The sequence below is a fragment of the Aegilops tauschii genome, chromosome 4 (genome assembly GCF_002575655.3).
Source record: "Aegilops tauschii subsp. strangulata cultivar AL8/78 chromosome 4, Aet v6.0, whole genome shotgun sequence".
Classification (NCBI taxonomy): Eukaryota; Viridiplantae; Streptophyta; class Magnoliopsida; order Poales; family Poaceae; genus Aegilops; species Aegilops tauschii.
Window position 1 is genome coordinate 433594605 of NC_053038.3, and position 18269 is coordinate 433612873.

The following is an 18269-nucleotide window of genomic DNA, read 5'->3' on the forward strand; positions in this document are numbered from 1 at the left end:
AGCACAGCAAGCATGACCAACAGTTCAAATCCCAAACTTAAGATTTCGCTCTGCCTCGGGAGGCGATGGCTGCGGGCGCGGCGGCTGGCCTTGCTTCTGCAGCGACATTGGTTGTGTTCGGCGACGGCTACCGGATATGCGGAGACGGGCCATCTGACTCCGGATCAGCGGCAGCGGCATGGAGGGCCTGGTGGACAGGTCGAGGCCATGCATGGTTTGGCCTCCGGATAGATCTGATCTGGCCGGTGCGGCCTATTCGATGCGCGGCGGCTCAGATCAGTGGCGACCCATGCACACGATGCTTGATGGAGGTTCGTCAAGCTGATCCGAGTGAAAACCTCGTTCTTGGCTTGTTGCCAAGACCGGTGATGGTGGCAGTGCTTCATCTTACACATTGATGGCGGCGGATCTTGACAGCGTGACGCAGTGGAGACTCGACGACCGATGCGCGGAGATGGACTCACGCAGGAGGAGGACGCTGTCTGGCGTCATGGTGGCGTCGATGGTAGAGAAGCCTGACAAGGTCGATGCGTTAGTTTCTGCTCTGAAGATGGATTGGTGGAAGACGGCGACGATGACACATGAGAGTGCGTCGAACCGGTTTGTACCCCAAACCCAGTATGTGGCTTGGTTAGGGCCTCCAACTTTAGATGTTAGGCTTTTGTGCGATGTCTGTTTGGTATTATGCTCGGACTATAGGCACCCCTTCATCAAGTAGATAGGAGTAGCGACTATTGTTGCTAAGATGGTGGCTTCAGACTGCTTGATGTATTACTTTGTAAGGTCTTCATGAATTATCAATAAAATGGCTGCATGCATCGCCCAGATGTAGAGGCCAGGGATAATCCTCCTTTAGAATAAATAAATAAATCTAAAGAGCTAAACAACCATGAATTACCCTGTATTATGTTTTTTTAAACCGGGCTGACCCCCTTTTCATTACAAAGAATGGAAATACAAATAGTCTGAGAAACATTCAGGAGGCGAGAAAGGGAGGTAGCGAGTTCAATGCACTGTCAGGAAACCCACTGCCTTCACCAGCAATCGGAACGAAGGCTATGGGGCGAAAACCTGACAGCACCAAAATAACTAACCTATTACATGCCCAAATAAGAGGGGCACAAACCCAGAACAGCCGGGGTATGCAAGTATATCAGTTCTGGCCACCGAGAGAACCCAAAAGAGATAAACTACCGACAGGATGCGAACCCATCACATGATAGTACCGATTCATCAACTCGGACTTGGAATCGAAAGACTGCTGCTTGATCACCAGGAAAGTACGCCCCCCGCATCATCGCCCAGATGCCTAGATGTCTCGCAGAGTTTCATCAGATTCATTGTACTGGTTCTCACCATCTCCGCGCCATGTCGCAGCTTCTCCACTTCCCCTGCTGGTTGAAGACCTGCCCAATATAGAAGAAAGGAACACATCGAGAAAACAATCTCAAAAGGAGATTTAATCAAATTTTTCTCAAAAGTGACCCTGTTACGAGCTAGCCAGATGGCCCAGGTGGCAGCAGCCTGACCAACCGTATACAGCTGGGGTTCATCAGGGAGAAATTTGTGACACCAAACATAGTATTGCCAGTAATCATTAGGGCACCAGTTAGTCCCCAGAACCACCCCAATGGATCTCCATACCACACGGGCCACGGGACAGGTAAAAAAGAGATGAATGGATGTCTCAACTTCATCGCAAAAAGAGCAGGCTAGGTTACCAGGCTGAATCGTTGATTAGCCATTGGAGATTGGAGAAGAGAGGAACAAAGCTAATTTTTTGCATCGGGAGCAGACCAGACACTGACCTGACTCTGTACAGGGCACACCAATTCCAACATATATTGCAAAGAACAAGCGCAGCAGGCCAACCAGACTAAAAGGAACACATGGATGGGGAGTACAGACAACAAAGTAAACCACAGAGAGGATCAGAAACCAAAAAGGCGACATATTTTGAACGGCTACCAGCATGTCTTGGGATAAACAATGTGCAACCACAGGAAGGCGGAAGCAAAAACCACAATCAATGCTACAAGCAAAAAGCAACTAAGACAACAAAAGTTTCTTCAGGAGATCGAAAAGAGAGAGAGAGCACTGAGTTTTTTGGGTTGTAGGATGTCTCATCTAGACTGAAGCCCCAGAGCATCCTTCGAATCTTGTACATCCAACAAATCAATCTGAATGTTCAAATTTTGTCTCCATAAGATAATTTATATGTCGAACAAATTGCGATGAATTGGAAAGGTGTAGGTAGGGTTTAGAAGATCTTGAAACAGATAACTCAGCATCAGGTTGGACCTAAATCATCAATTAGGACCAGCAACGACCAAGAGAAGAGACCTTCCTATTAATTTTTAGTTTGGGGAAACGAAGCTTCTTAAGCAGCTAAATAATACATCAAACAGTGAGGGGATAGGATAAGCCTGCTTGGCTGGGAGAGATCAGTTAGGCAACAACACCAGTTCCAAACAGGGACATGATTAAACTGAATGGAACTAACATCTCCGCTAAGCTCTTGAATTTGCTTCATTCTCCTTGCAGGTCTTCTTCCACAGCTCGATGTGTCGAAGATCCGATGGGTACCATATTATACCATGTGTAGCTTACTTAAAAGAAAATACAAGACACACTTTCTTTTCCTATCTTTTTCCCAGTAAAGAAATTTGCACATGAAAAAGATGGTGGAAACACATACACTGAACTACATGAACAAGTCCAATTGCTGTACTAGACTACTAGTACCATTATCAAATCTATAAATTCTCATGAAATCTGCGCAAGCAGGATATTTTTAACCATCGATTCATCCATCACTCCAGATTTCTGTTGCTTAGAGCATTTGTACTCTACATATATATTTGTCATCAGTTGAGGATTTTGGAAAAACCGCACGTATTGTGCACTATAAGTATAACTCACTGTAAACAACATGTCAACACTACGTCAGAACTACACATCTCTGATTCTCTGGATGTGTGCAGAATGACACATACAATTCAGAGAAACAGGCCAACACAACACTAATGGGCGATCCGGCGATCAAGGCGCCAAAGGATCTACTTCTGCTTGATAGTCATCGAAGCATTTACATAGATGGATCATCCAATCACAGATACATTTGGAGAGTTCAATTACACTTGTTGTGCTGCGTTCCACACAGCGACGGGAATTTTGAGTAGATTCTTCTGTTGCATGGTCGGCGGGATGAACTTGATCCTTGGTGCCTTCTTTACCGGAAACGACAAAGCGTCGACCTTTGCCGCGGCGGGTGCGCGACGAGGAGCAGCAAACCATCGGTGTTTGAGGGCCGCGGCCGCCGTCAGTCGCTTGTCGGGGTTGCAGGTGAGGAGGCCTTGCAACACCTGGAATCCTTCGTCGGACAGCTTCTCTTGAGGGAACAGGTCCCGCAGCTTGTTCTCCTTGTGCCCCGGCGGTAGGAATCGTAGGGCCTTGGCGGTGTGCGGCAACGATGTGAACTCCGGCCACGTCCTGTCGTCCGGCGTCCCGAGCAAGCGGAAGATGCTCCAGAGTTGGATGATCTCATTGTTTGTGTCGTCGTCATCGTCGTCATCATCATCATCGCCGAGGAACAGAGTCTTGCCGGTGAGCATCTCGGCCATGACGCAGCCGAGAGACCACGTGTCGACGAGCGCGTCGTAGTCTTCCTTCCCCAGCAGCATCTCGGGTGCCAAGTAGAACGCCGTGCCGGCCTGGGTGTACGGCGGCAGCTCGGACAAGGAGATCGCCAGCCCAAAGTCGCAGATTTTGACGAGCTCCCCTTCTTGGCCGATGAGGATGTTGGCCGGCTTGATGTCGCGGTGGACGACGTGGCGGTCGTGCATTTTCTTGGCACCGGTGAAGAACTTCCACATGATGGCGCGCACCGTGGACTCCGGCAGCGGCGGGCCGCCGCCGCGGCGCCTGTTCCACAGGAACTCATGGAGGGTCGGCGCGGCGACGTACTCCATGACGAGGCCGTAGGCGCCGTTATCAGGGTCGCGCACCAGGCCCTCGAAGCCGACGACGTAAGGGTTCCCGTCGCAGGCCTCGAGGAATCCGGCCTCTCGCAGAAGCTCGGTGGCGTCGGGGGGCTCCGCGGACCCGTCCTCCCAGTTGAGGTACTTGATGGCGACGATCTTGCCGGTGGCGCGGTGGCGCGCCAGCAGGACGCTGCCGAAGCCGCCCTCGCCGAGGCATGTCTTCTCCTCGTAGTCCGCGCTGCTCCGGATGTTGTTGACGCGGCTCCTCTTGCAGCGCGTCGGCGATCCTTGGGTGGTGGTGGCGTGGCCGGCGCCGAGGACGGCAGCAGCAGGTCGCTTGCGCGCGGCCATCGCCGTCGCGCGAGCTCGACGGACGAACTACGCGCTTCGGTTGATGGAGGCGAGGAAGATGGAAGCGGTGGATCGAGGGAGGAGGGGAGGTGGGTGATGAGCTGATGGATGGATGGATCGACGCAATTGGGCGTGGAAATATACGCAGGAGCGGCCCCGATTGGAATCGGATTCAAATTCAAATCCGAGTTACGCCCGGCACAGCAAACACCACACGCGCAAGGCCGCTTGCCGCCCGCGTTTTCACCACCTAGCTGTTTGGAGTCTGAATCTGAAGGCATTCTTTCTTTCTCTCTTTCTTGGCGGTTGCGTTTTCCCTTGCAATCTTCGATTCCCAATCGGCCATGCGATGTGTCCGGCACGTGTTCGACCGTTTTTCACTTGCAATCTTGGATTTCAAATCGGACACACCTGCACCGTTGGTTCTGCATAGTAGTTTGTGTTGAACATGTATTTACGTATGTAGGTCCGCATTTTATATGCCGCACCTGTAGTATCTCTATCCCCTGTATTTACTTGTATTTTGAGAGATAAAACACCGGTCGCACCCCTTACCTATATATGTACCTACTGATCTGAAGATATCGATGCACACAATCAAAACTTACATGGTATCAGATATCGTATAGATTCTTTCCTAAATCGCTTCCGCAACCCTAAGCCGTCGCTGCCCCGGGCCGCCGCCGCCGCCATCCGCGACATCAACATCACCCCATGGTCCTCAATGCCACCGACTCCACGTACTTTGCATGAAATACTTATTTCTCGCTCCTCTTCTGCGAGAACAATCTCGTGGATCATGTCGACGGCACCGTCGACTCTCGCGCCATGGTGGGCGACTCCGAGTGGACCGCGATCGACGCTACGCTCGTCCGGTGGTTCTTCACCACCATCTCTAAGGACCTGTTTCACACGGTCGTGAGCGATGGTGGTGACGCCCGCGCCGTGTGGGTCAAACTCAACGGCCTCTTCACCGACAACAAGCTCCAGCATCGCGTTTTTCTGCAGCAGGAATTTTTTGACTATCATCAGGATGAACAGTCCATCGATGACTACTGCCATCGCCTGAAGACATTGGCGGATAAACTCCGTGACATCGGTGCCAAGGTTGATGATGACCTCCTCCTCAACACGTTCACCGCTGGCCTCAACGAGGACTTCGGCAACGCCGCCGCCAAGCTTACCTTGATGTCGGAGCCCTCCTTCCCCAAGTTTGTGGCGTACTTGCGGTTGGAGCAGCGCCGGATCAAGGGGGTGAAAAAGCGCGTGCAGCACCACGCCCTCGCCACTGGCACCTCTCGCGGCGCCCCGCCGCCACCCGCTCCACCCGCATGGCGGCAGCAGCCGCCGCCTCCTGCGCCCCCGGGGTTCTACCCCCTCCCGCCCGCGCCCCCGCTCCTCCCACTGCCCCCAGCAGCAGCCGCAGGGTGGCGGGCGGCGCGGCAACCGCCGCCGGGGCGGGCGCAAGCAGCCGCAGCGGGCGCACGGGGGCTCCTCGTCAGCAGTAGCCCACTCCGCCGTGGACCTACGACACCAACCCGTGGACGGGTGTTGTCCACGCGTACTCGATGCCGGTTCCCCGGCCTCCCGCCCCGGGCATCCTTGGGCCCCGTCCAGCGAGCCACCAGGCGTATCTCGCCGCGCCCGGCGCCGCCCCTACCCGCCCCTTCCTGCATCGCCGGCCATGGGCGGCTATGGCGCCGCTCCCACGCCCGCTTATGGCGGGTTCTACCCGCCCCAGGTGCCTCCGACGTGGGATCCCGCCCTTCTCGCCGCCCTGCACTCGGCTCCGTCACCTAGTAACTATGGTGGCAGAGGTGACTGGTACATGGACTCGGGCGCCACTGCTCATATGACATCTCATCCCGGTAACCTCACGTCTTCCACTCCCGTTCATACTCCCACTCGCATCACCGTTGGTAACGGTTCCTCTTTACCCATTACACATGTCGGTCGTATGTCGTTTCCTTCTACTTCCACTCTGATTAACATGTCTAATGTTCTTGTCTCTCCTGACTTAGTCACAAACCTTGTATCTATTCGTCGCCTTGCTCGTGAGAATCCTATTACTGCGAATTTGACGATGTTGGCTTTTCTGTGAAGGACGCCCGTACACGGATGGTACTCCACCGATGTGATAGCCCCGACAAGCTCTACCCGGTGCATCCCTCCGCCACCACCGCAACCCGTCCAGCCGCCCTCGCTGCTAGTGTCGACCTTTGGCACGCTCGTCTCGGTCATCCCAACTCCATAGTTTTGCATCCGATTCTTTAGAGTTTTTCATTCTCATGTAATAAGGTTGACAACCACACTTGTGAGGCATGCCATCTCGGCAAGCACGTTCGTCTTCCTATTAGCGAGTCTACAAACGTTTCCACTTTTCCGTCTCAGCTATTGCATAGTGATGTTTGGACGCCCCGGTTGCAAGCAATACGGGCTATCTATACTATTTGGTGATATTGGATGACTTCTCTCATTATGTGTGGACGTTTCCTCTCCGTCGCAAGTCCGACGCCCTCACCACACTCACCGCCTTTTATTCCTACGTCACCACACAATTCGGTCGTCCTATCCTTGCCCTACAAACTGACAACGGAAAAGAGTTTGACAACGTCGCCGTCCGTAACCTCCTCACTTCTCACGGCACCATCTTTCGCCTCACTTGTCCTTACACATCCCAGCAAAATGGCCGCGCCGAGCGTGTCATTCGCACTCTTAATGACTGCGTCCGCATGTTTCTCTTTCACTCCAACGTGCCCCCTCGGTTCTGGCTGGATGCTCTCGCCACCGCCAGCCTCCTCATCAACATCCGCCCGTGCCGCCCTCGCTGGAACTATGCTCCTCACCGGCTCCTCTTCGGTGCGGCCCCATCTTATGATGGCCTTCGCATCTTCGGGTGTCTTTGTTATCCTAGCACCGTGTCCAGCACTCCTCACAAACTCGCTCCCCGGTCGGTTCCTTGAATCTTTCTCGGTTACCCTCCCAACACCAAAGGTTACCAGTGCTATGATTCAGTGTCCCACCGTGTTTATACATCGCGGCACGTGTACTTTGATGAGTTAGTGTTCCCTTTTCAGCAAGTACCGTCCCTCCCCGCGCAGACTTCGGCACCTCCCGAGGCGCGGCTCGCCCTGCCACCACCTACGGCGGGCCGCCCCCTTCGCCGAGTAGTGCCCCGGTCCCCCTCGCGCGCCCCGCGCCCTCGGGTCCGGCCACCCCCTCCAGCGACGTCTCAGGAGCGGCCGCCGCCTCGGGCGCCCCCTCCGCCGCGGCCTCCGGCGCCCCCTCAGGCGCCCCTGCTGCAGCGGCGTCTGGCGCCCCCTTTGGCGCCCCCGCCGCGGACCATTCGGAGTCCTCGGAGACCACGTCGACCTCCTCATTGTCGGTCTCCCCTTCGGCTCCCCCGACGGTGGCTGCACCCCTCACCGGTGTGGTCACTCTGGCTTGGACTGGGACGTTTCATCCTAGCACGCGCTACACCTCCGACGAGCACGCGTGTGCCGCATCTACCTCGGCCCCGTCTCCGCTGCCCACCTCTGCTCGCGCAGCCCTTCGGGATCCGAACTGGCTTGCTACGATGCGTGAGGAGTTCGACGCCCTGAAGCGCAACCGTACATGGCAGCTTGTCCCGCTGCCTCCCCGTGCCAATGTTATCACTGGCAAGTGTGTTTTCCGCCACAAGACTCGCCCCGACGGTTCACTTGAGCGCTATAAGGCGCGTTGGGTGGTGCGCGGTTTCTGATAGCGCGCCGGCGTGGATTTCATCGACACCCTCGCCCCGGTTGTAATATCGGGCACGATTCACATCGTTCTCCAGTTGGCTGTCTCTCGCGCCTGTCCAGTTCACCAGCTCGACGTGTCCAATGCTTTCTTGCATGGTCATCTCGATGAGCAGGTGTTTTGTCAGCATCCCACTAGTTTCATCGACACCACCTATCCGGACCACGTGTGCTTACTCTCTAGTTCCCTTTACGGGTTGAAGCAGGCACCTCGGGCCTGGTACCAGCGGATTGCGGCCTTCCTTTAGCAGCAGGGATTTCGGTCCACACGGTCCAATGCCTCCCTGTTTGCTTATCACAAGGGCACCGCTACCGCATACCTTCTCCTGTACATCGACGACATCATCCTGACCGCTGAAGGAAATATGCCCTAGAGGTAATAATAAAGTTGTTATTTATATTTCCTTATATCATGATAAATGTTTATTATTCATGCTAGAATTGTATCAACCGAAAACTTAGTACATGTGTGAATACATAGACAAAACAGAGTGTCCCTAGTATGCCTCTACTTGACTAGCTCGTTAATCAAAGATGGTTATGTTTCCTGACCATAGACATGTGTTGTCATTTGATGAACGGGATCACATCATTAGAGAATGATGTGATCGACAAGACCCATCCGTTAGCTTAGCATAATGATCGTTTAGTTTTATTGCTATTGCTTTCATCATGACTCATACATGTTCCTCTGACTATGAGATTATGCAACACCCGAATACCGGAGGAACACCTTGTGTGCTATCAAACGTCACAACGTAACTGGGTGATTATAAAGATGCTCTACAGATGTCTCCAAAGGTGTTTGTTGGGTTGGCACAGATCGAGATTAGGATTTGTCACTCCGTGTATCGGAGAGGTATCTCTGGGCCCTCTCGGTAATGCACATCACTATAAGCCTTGCAAGCAATGTGACTAATGAGTTAGTCATGGGACGATGCATTACGGAACGAGTAAAGAGACTTTCCGGTTACGAGATTGAACTAGGTATGATGATACCGACGATCGAATCTCGGGCAAGTAACATATCGATGACAAAGGGAACAACACATGTTGTTATGCGGTTTTACAGATAAAGATCTTCGTAGAATATGTAGGAGCCAATATGAGCATCCAGGTTCCGCTATTGGTTATTGACCAGAGATGTGTCTCGGTCATGTCTACATAGTTCTCGAACCCGTAGGGTCCGCAAGCTTAACGTTCGATGCCGATTTGTATTATGAGTTATGTGCTACCTCTTGAGCATGCGTTGGTTTTCCCTTGAAGAGGAAAGGGTGATTCAGCAAAGTAGCGTAAGTATTTCCCTCAGTTTTCGAGAACCAAGGTATCAATCCAGTAGGAGGCCACACGCAAGTCCCTCGTACCTACACAAACAAATAAGAACCTTGCAACCAATGCGATAAAGGGGTTGTCAATCCCTTCACGACCACTTGCAAAAGTGAGATCTGATAGAGATGATAAGATAATATTTTTGGTATTTTTATGATAAAGAGTGAAAGTAAAGAACGCAAAGTAAAATAGATGTAAACTTATATGTTGGAGAATAGACCCGGGGGCCATAGCTTTCACTAGTGGCTTCTCTCAAGATAGCATAAGTATTACGGTGGGTGAACAAATTACTGTCGAGCAATTGATATAAAAGTGCATAATTATGAGAATATCTAGGCATGATCATGTATATAGGCATCACGTCCGCGACGCATAGACCGACTCCTGCCTACATCTACTACTATTACTCCACACATCGACCGCTATCCAGCATGCATCTAGAGTATTAAGTTCATAAGAACAGAGTGACACATTAGGTAAGATGACATGATGTAGAGGGATAAAATCAAGCAATATGATATAAACCCCATCTTTTTATCCTCGATGGCAACAATAAAATACGTGTCGTTTCCCCTACTGTCACTGGGATCGAGCACCGCATGATTGAACCCAAAGCCAAGCACTTCTCCCATTGCAAGAAAGATCAATCTAGTTGGCCAAACCAAACTGATAATTCGAAGAGACTTGCAAAGATAACCAATCATACATAAAAGAATTCAGAGGAGATTCAAATATTGTTCATAGATAATCTTGATCATAAACCCACTATTCATCGAATCTCGACAAACACACCGCAAAAAGAGTTACATCGAATAGATCTCCAAGAAGATCGAGGAGAACTTTGTATTGAGATCCAAAGAGAGAGAAGAAGCCATCTAGCTAATAACTATGGACCCGAAGGTCTGTGGTAAACTACTCACACATCATCGGAGAGGCTATGGTGTTGATGTAGAAGCCCTCCGTGATCCATGCCCCCTACGGCGGAGCGCCGGAAAAGGCCCCAAGATGGGATCTCACGGGTACAGAAGGTTGCGGCGGTGGAAATAGGGTTTCGTGGTGCTCCTGGATGGTTTCAGGGTACGTAGGTATATATAGGAGGAAGAAGTAGGTCGGTGGAGCCACGAGGGGCCCACGAGGGTGGGGGCGCGCCCATGGGGGCAGGCGCGCCTCCCTGCCTCGTGGCCTCCTCATTGATTTCTTGATGTCCACTCCAAGTCCTCTGGATCACGTTTGTTCCAAAAATAACTCTCCCGAAGGTTTCATTCCGTTTGGATTCCGTTTGGTATTCCTTTTCTGCGAAACACTGAAATAGGCAAAAAAATAACAATTTGCACTGGGCCTTGGGTTAATAGGTTAGTCCCAAAAATAATATAAAAGTGTATAATAAAGCCCATTAAACATCCAAAACAGAATATATAATGGCATGGAGCAATCAAAAAATTATAGATACGTTAGAGACGTATCAAGCATCCCCAAGCTTAATTCCCGCTCGTCCTCGAGTAGGTAAATGATAAAACAGAATTTTTGATGTGGAATGCTACTTAGCATATTCTTCAATGTAATTTTCTTTATTGTGGCATGAATGTTTAGATCCGAAAGATTCAAGATAAAAGTTTAATATTGACATAAAAATAATAATACTTCAAGCATACTAACAAAGCAATCATGTGTTCTCAAAATAACATGGCCAAAGAAAGTTATCCCTACAAAATTGTAACATCCCAAATTTTCAATTTGGAATGTTTTACAATTATTAGCTAAGCATCTATGCATTTTGATTGAAATTGAGTGGCATTTGAAAATTTCAGAGGGAGTTGAGTTTTTGTTGTGAATTTGAACTTGATTTGGCATTGAAATTTATTTCAAATATCCCTGACAAATACTTGATCAAAAGTATGCGAGGAGCTAACATGACACTCCAAAAATGTCAGAAGAAATGTATTGCCAAAAAGTTTGAATTCAAATTTGAATTTTATTTGGGATTTCCAGCAATTGTTTTTTTAGTTTGAGTTTTACCTCTGGAAAAATGTCCACGTTGTAGGATTAATTCCCCTGAGAATTTTGATATATATATATGTCCTATATAAAAATAATATATACTTTTTCTATATTTTTCCTTCCCTCTAATTCAAAAAAAAGGGAAAGCCCCAGGCGCCAGCCAGGCCAACCGGCCCAGCCGTTAGCTTAGCATAATGATCATTTAGTTTTATTGCTATTGCTTTCATGATGACTTATACATGTTCCTCTGACTATGTGATTATGCAACTCCCGAATGCCGGAGGAACACCTTGTGTGCTATCAAACGTCACAACGTAACTGGGTGATTATAAAGATGCTCTACAGATGTCTCCGAAGGTGTTTCTTGGGTTGGCATAGATCGAGATTAGGATTTGTCACTCCGTGTATCGGAGAGGTATCCCTGGGCCCTCTCGGTAATGCACATCACTATAAGCCTTGCAAGCAATGTGACTAATGAGTTAGTCACGGGATGATGCATTATTGAACGAGTAAAGAGACTTGCCGGTAATGAGATTAAACTAGGTATGATGATACCAACGATCGAATCTCGGGCAAGTAACATACCGATGACAAAGGGAACAACGTATGTTGTTATGCGGTTTTACCGATAAAGATCTTCGTAGAATATGTAGGAGCCAATATGAGCATCCAAGTTCCGCTATAGGTTATTGACTAGAGATGTGTCTCGGTCATGTGTATACATAGTTCTTGAACCCGTAGGGTCCGCACACTTAACGTTCGATGACGATTTGTATTATGAGTTATGTGATTTGATGACCGAAGTTTGTTCGGAGTCCCGGATGAGATCACGGACATGAGGAGGAGTCTTGAAATGGTCGAGAGGTAAAGATTCATATATAGGACGATGGTATTTGGACACCGGAAGTGCTCCGGGTGATACCGGGTCACCAAAAGGGGTTCTGGGCAACCCCCGGCAAAGATATGGGCTTAATGGGCCAAGTAAGGGAACACACTAGCCCACAAGGGGCTGGTGCGCCCCTATAGGGCAAGACACGTGGGGAGAAAGGGAAAGGAGAGGAGGAAAAGGAAACTATGAAGTAGGACTCCTACTTCCTTCCCCTCCCCCTCCTTCCTTTCCCCCTTGTCCAAATATGGTGGGGGGCATGCCCTAGGCTGCCTCCCTCCTTCTCCCTCCTTTATATACGTGGGGAGGGCACCCCTAGAAGACACATCAATTGTTCCTAGCCGTGTGCGGCGCCCCCCTCCATAGTTAACTCCTCGGTCATATCGTCGTAGTGGTTAGGCGAAGCCCTGCGCCGGTAACTTCATCGTCACCATCGCCACGCCGTTGTGCTGACAGAACTCTCCCTCGCCCTCAATTGGATCAAGAGCTCAAGGGACGTCATCGAGTTGAACGTGTGCTGAACGCGGAGGTGCCGTACGTTCGGTACTTGGATCGGTTGGATCACGAAGACGTTCGACTACATCAACCGCGTTACTAAACACTTCCACTTTTAGTCTACGAGGGTACGTGGACGCACTCTCCCCGCTCGTTGCTATGCATCTCCTAGATAGATCTTGCATGATCGTAGGTATTTTTTTTGAAATACCGCGTTCCCCAATAGTGGCATCGGAGCCAGGTCTATGCGTAGATGTTATATGCATGAGTAGAACACAAAGAGTTGTGGACGATAATAGTCATACTGCTTACCAGCAACGTCTTACTTTGATTCGGTGTTATTGTTGGATGAAGCGGCCCGAACCGACATTACATGACCACGTTCATGAGACTGGTTCTACCAACGTGCTTCGCATACAGGTGGCTGGCGGGTGTCTGTTTCTCCAACTTTAGTTGAATCGATTTTGACTACGCCTGGTCCTTGTTGAAGGTTAAAACAACACACTTGATGAAAAATCGTTGTGGTTTTGATGCGTAGGTAAGAACGGTTCTTGCTAGAAGCCCGTAGCAGCCACGTAAAACTTGCAACAACAAAGTAGAGGACGTCTAACTTGTTTTTGCAGGGCATGTTGTGATGTGATATGGTCAAGACATGACGAGATATAAATTGTTGTATGAGATGATCATGTTTTGTAACTGTTATCGGCAACTGGCAGGAGCCTTATGGTTGTTGCTTTATTGTATGAAATGCAATCGCCATGTAATTGCTTTACTTTATCACTAAGCGGTAGCGATATTCATTGAAGCAATAGTTGGCGAGACGACAACGATGCTACGATGGAGATCAAGGTGTCAAGCCGGTGACAATGGTGATCATGACGGTGGTTTGGAGATGGAGATCAAAGGCACAAGATGATGATGGCCATATCATATCACTTATTTTGATTGCATGTGATGTTTATCCTTTATGCATCTTATTTTTCTTAGTACGGTGGTAGCATTATAAGAGGATCCCTCACTAAATTTCAAGGTATAAGTGTACTCCCTGAGTATGCACCGTTGCTACAGTTCATCGTGCCGAGACACCACGTGATGATTGGGTGTGATAAGCTCTACGTTCACATACAATGGGTGCAAGCATGTTTTGCACACACAGAATACTCGGGTTAAACTTGACGAGCCTAGCATATGCAGATATGGCCTCGAACACTGAGACCGAAAGGTCGAGTGTGAATCATATAGTAGATATGATCAACATAGTGATGTTCACCATTGAAAACTACTCCATCTCACATGATGATCGGACATGGTTTAGTTGATATGGATCACGTGATCATTTAGATGACCAGAGGGATGTCTATCTAAGTGGGAGTTCTTAAGTAATATGATTAATTGAACTTTAATTTATCATGAACTTAGTCCTGATAGTTTTTGCATATCTATGTTGTAGATCAATAGCTCGCGTATAGCTCCCTTGTTTTATTTTTGATATGTTCCTAGAGAAAAATAAGTTGAAAGATGATAGTAGCAATGATGCAGACTGGGTCCGTGGTTTGAGGATTATCCTCATTGCTGCACAGAAGAATTATGTCCTTGATGCACCGCTAGGTGAGGGACCTATTGCAGGAGCAGATGCAGACGTTATGAACGTTTTGGCAAGCTCGGTATGATGACTACTTGATAGTTTAGTGCGCCATGCTTTATGGCTTAGAACTGGGACTTCAAAAATGTTTTGAACGCCACGGAGCATATAAGATGTTCCAAGAGCTGAAATTGGTACAGACTCATGCCCGAGTCGAGAGGTATGAGACCTCTGGCAAGTACTTTGCCTACAAGATGGAGGAGAATAGCTCAACCAGTGAGCATGTGCTCACAATGTCTGGGTACTACAATCGCTTGAATCAAGTGGGAGTTAATCTTCCAGATAAGATAGTGATTGACAGAGTTCTCTAGTCACTATCACCAAGTTATTGGAACTTCGTGATGAACTATAATATGCAAGGGATGACGAAAACGGTTCCCGAGCTCTTCGTGATGCTGAAATCGACGAAGGTAGAAACCAAGAAAAGCATCAAATGTTGATGGTTGACAAGACCACTAGTTTCAAGTAAAAGGGCAAGGGAAAGAAAGGGAACTTCAAGAAGAATGGCAAGCAAGTTGCCACTCCCATGAAGAAACCCAAAGCTAGACCCAAGCCTGAAACTGAGTGCTTCTATTACAAAGGAAATGGTCACTGGAAGTGGAACTGCCCCAAATACTTGGCGGATAAGAAGGATGGCAAAGTGAACAAAAGTATATATGATATACATGTTATTGATGTGTACTTTACTAGTGTTCATAGTAGCCCCTGGGTATTTGATACTGGTTCAGTTGCTATGATTAGTAACTTGAAATAGGAGTTACAAAATGAACAAAGACTAGTTGAGGGCAAGGTGACGATGTGTGTTCGAAATGATTCCAAAGGTTGATAATATCACCATCGCACACTCCCTTTACCTTTGGGATTAGTGTTGAACCTAAAATAAATGTTATTTGGTGTTTGTGTTGAGCATAATATGATTGGATCATGTTTATTGCAATACGATTATTCATTTAAGTCAAAGAATAACTGTTATTCTGTTTACATGAATAAAACCTTCTGTGGTCATACACCCAAGGTGAATGGTTTATTGAATCTCGATCGTAGTGGTACACATATTGATGATATTGATGCGAAAAGATGCAAAGTTGAGAATGATAGTGCAACATACTAGTGGCACTGCCGTTTAGGTCATATTGGTGTAAAGCGCATGAAGAAACTCCATGCGTATGGACTTTTGAAATCACTTGATTATGAATCATTTGATGCTTGCGAACCATGCCTCATGGGAAAGATGACTAAGATTTCGTTCTCCGGAACAATGGAGCGAGCCACTGGCTTATTGGAAATAATACATGCCGATGTATGCGGTCCGATGAGTGTTGAGGCTCACGACGGGTATTGTTATTTTCTGACCTTCGCAGATGATTTGAGCAGATATGGGTATATCTACTTAATGAAACACAAGTCTGAAACATTTTAAAAGTTCAAAGAATTTCTGAGTGAAGTTGAGAATCATCGTAACAAGAAAATAAAGTTTCTACGATCTGACCGCGGAGGCCAATATTTGAGTTACGAGTTTGGCCTTCATTTGAAACAATGTGGAATAGTTTTGCAACTCACGCCACCTGGAACACCACATCATAATGCTGTGTCCGAACATCGTAACCATACTTTATTAGATTTGGTGCAATCTATGATGTCTCTTACCGATTTACCACTATCGTTTTGGGGTTATGCATTAGAGACAACTGCATTCACGTTAAATAGGGCACCGTCTAAAAATCCGTTGAGACGACACCATATGAACTGTGGTTTAGCAAGAAACCTAAGCTGTCATTTCTTAAAGTTTGGGGTTGTGATGCTTATGTGAAAAAGTTTCAGCCTGATAAGCTCAAACCCAAATCGGAGAAGTGCGTCTTCATAGGATACCCAAAAGAAACTGTTGGGTACACCTTCTATCACCGATCCGAAGGCAAGATCTTTGTTGCTAAGAGTGGATCCTTTCTAGAGAAGGAGTTTCTCTCGAAAGAAGTGAGTGGGAGGAAAGTATAACTTGATGATATAATTGTACCTTCTCTCGAATTGGAAAGTAGCTCATAACTGAAATTAGTTCCAGTAATGTCTACACCAATTAGTGAGGAAGTTAATGATGATGATCATGAAACTTCAGATCAAGTTACTACCGAACCTCGTAGGTCAACCAGAGTACGATCTGCACCAGAGTGGTACGGTAATCCTGTTCTGGAAGTCATGTTACTAGACCATGATGAACCTACGAACTATGAGGAAGCGATGATGAGCCCAGATTCCGACAGATGGCTTGAGGCCATGAAATCTGAGATAGAGTCCATGTATGAGAACAAAGTGTGGACTTGCCCGATGATCGGCAAGCCATTGAGAATAAATGGATCTTCAAGAGGAAGACGGACGCTAATTGTAGTGTTACTATCTACAAAGCTCGACTTGTCGAAAAGGGTTTTTGACAAGTTCAAGATGTTGAATACGATGAGATTTTCTCACTCGTATCGATGCTTAAAGTCTGTCTGAATCATGTTAGCAATTGCCACATTTTATGAAATCTGACAAATGGATATCAAAACTGCATTCCTTAATGGATTTATTAAAGAAGAGTTGTATATGATACAACCAGAAGGTTTTGTCAATCCTAAAGGTGCTAAAAAAATGTGCAAGCTCCAGCGATCCATCTATGGACTGGTGCAAGCATCTCGGAGTTGGAATAGACGCTTTGATAAGTTGATCAAAGCATATAGTTTTATATAGACTTGCGGTGAAGCCTGTATTTACAAGAAAGTGAGTGGGAGCACTACAACCTTTCTAACAAGTATATGTGAATGACATATTGTTGATTGGAAATGATGTAGAATTTTCTGGGAAACATAAAGGAGTGTTTGAAAGGAGTTTTTCAAAGAAAGACCTCGGTGAAGCTGCTTACATATTGGGCATCAAGATCTATAGAGATAGATCAAGACGCTTGATAAGATTTTTCAATGAGTACATACCTTGACAAGATTTTTAAAGTAGTTCAAAATGGAACAGTCAAAGAAGGAGTTCTTGCCTGTATTGCAAGGGGTAAACTTGAGTAAGACTCAAAACACGACCATGGCAGAAAATAGAAAGAGAATGAAAGTCATTCCCTATGCCTCAGCCATAGGTTCTATAAAGTATGCTATGTTGTATACCAAACCTATTGTGTACCTTGCCATGAGTTTGGCAAGGGGGTACGATATTGATCCAGGAGTGGATCACTTGACAACGGTCAAAATTATCCTTAGAAGACTAAGGAGATATTTCTCGGTTATGGAGGTGATAAAGAGTTCGTCGTAAAGAGTTACGCCGATGCAAGCTCTTACACCGATCCGGATGACTCTGAGTCCCAATCTGGATACATATTGAAAGTGGGAGCAATTAGCTAGAGTAGCTCCATGCAGAGCATTGTAGACATAGAAAATTTGCAAAATACATACGGCTCTGAATGTGACAGACCCATTGACTAAGCTTCTCTCACAAGCAAAACATGATCACACCTTAGTACTCTTTGTGTGTTAATCACATAGCGATGTGAACTAGATTATTGACTCTAGTAAAACCCTTTGGGTATTAGTCACATGGCGATGTGAACTAATCACATGGTGATGTGAACTATTGGTGTTAAATTACATGGCGATGTGAACTAGATTACTGACTCTAGAGCAAGTGGGAGACTGAAGGAAATATGCCCTAGAGGCAATAATAAAGTTGTTATTTATATTTCCTTATATCATGATAAATGTTTATTATTCATGCTAGAATTGTATTAACCGGAAACTTAGTACATGTGTGAATACATAGACAAAACAGAGTGTCCC

At 47.5% G+C, this 18269-nt stretch overlaps 1 protein-coding gene across 1 annotated transcript; it reads right to left on the reverse strand.

Moving 5' to 3' along the window:
• Positions 1–3027: 3027 nt before the first annotated feature.
• LOC109776687 (putative cyclin-dependent kinase F-2) lies at positions 3028–4334 on the reverse strand. Its single transcript, XM_020335353.2, has one exon. It carries the CDS (start codon positions 4332–4334, stop codon positions 3135–3137), a length of 1200 nt encoding a protein of 399 aa, XP_020190942.1. The 3' UTR covers positions 3028–3134.
• Between the last annotated feature and the right edge of the window lie 13935 nt (positions 4335–18269).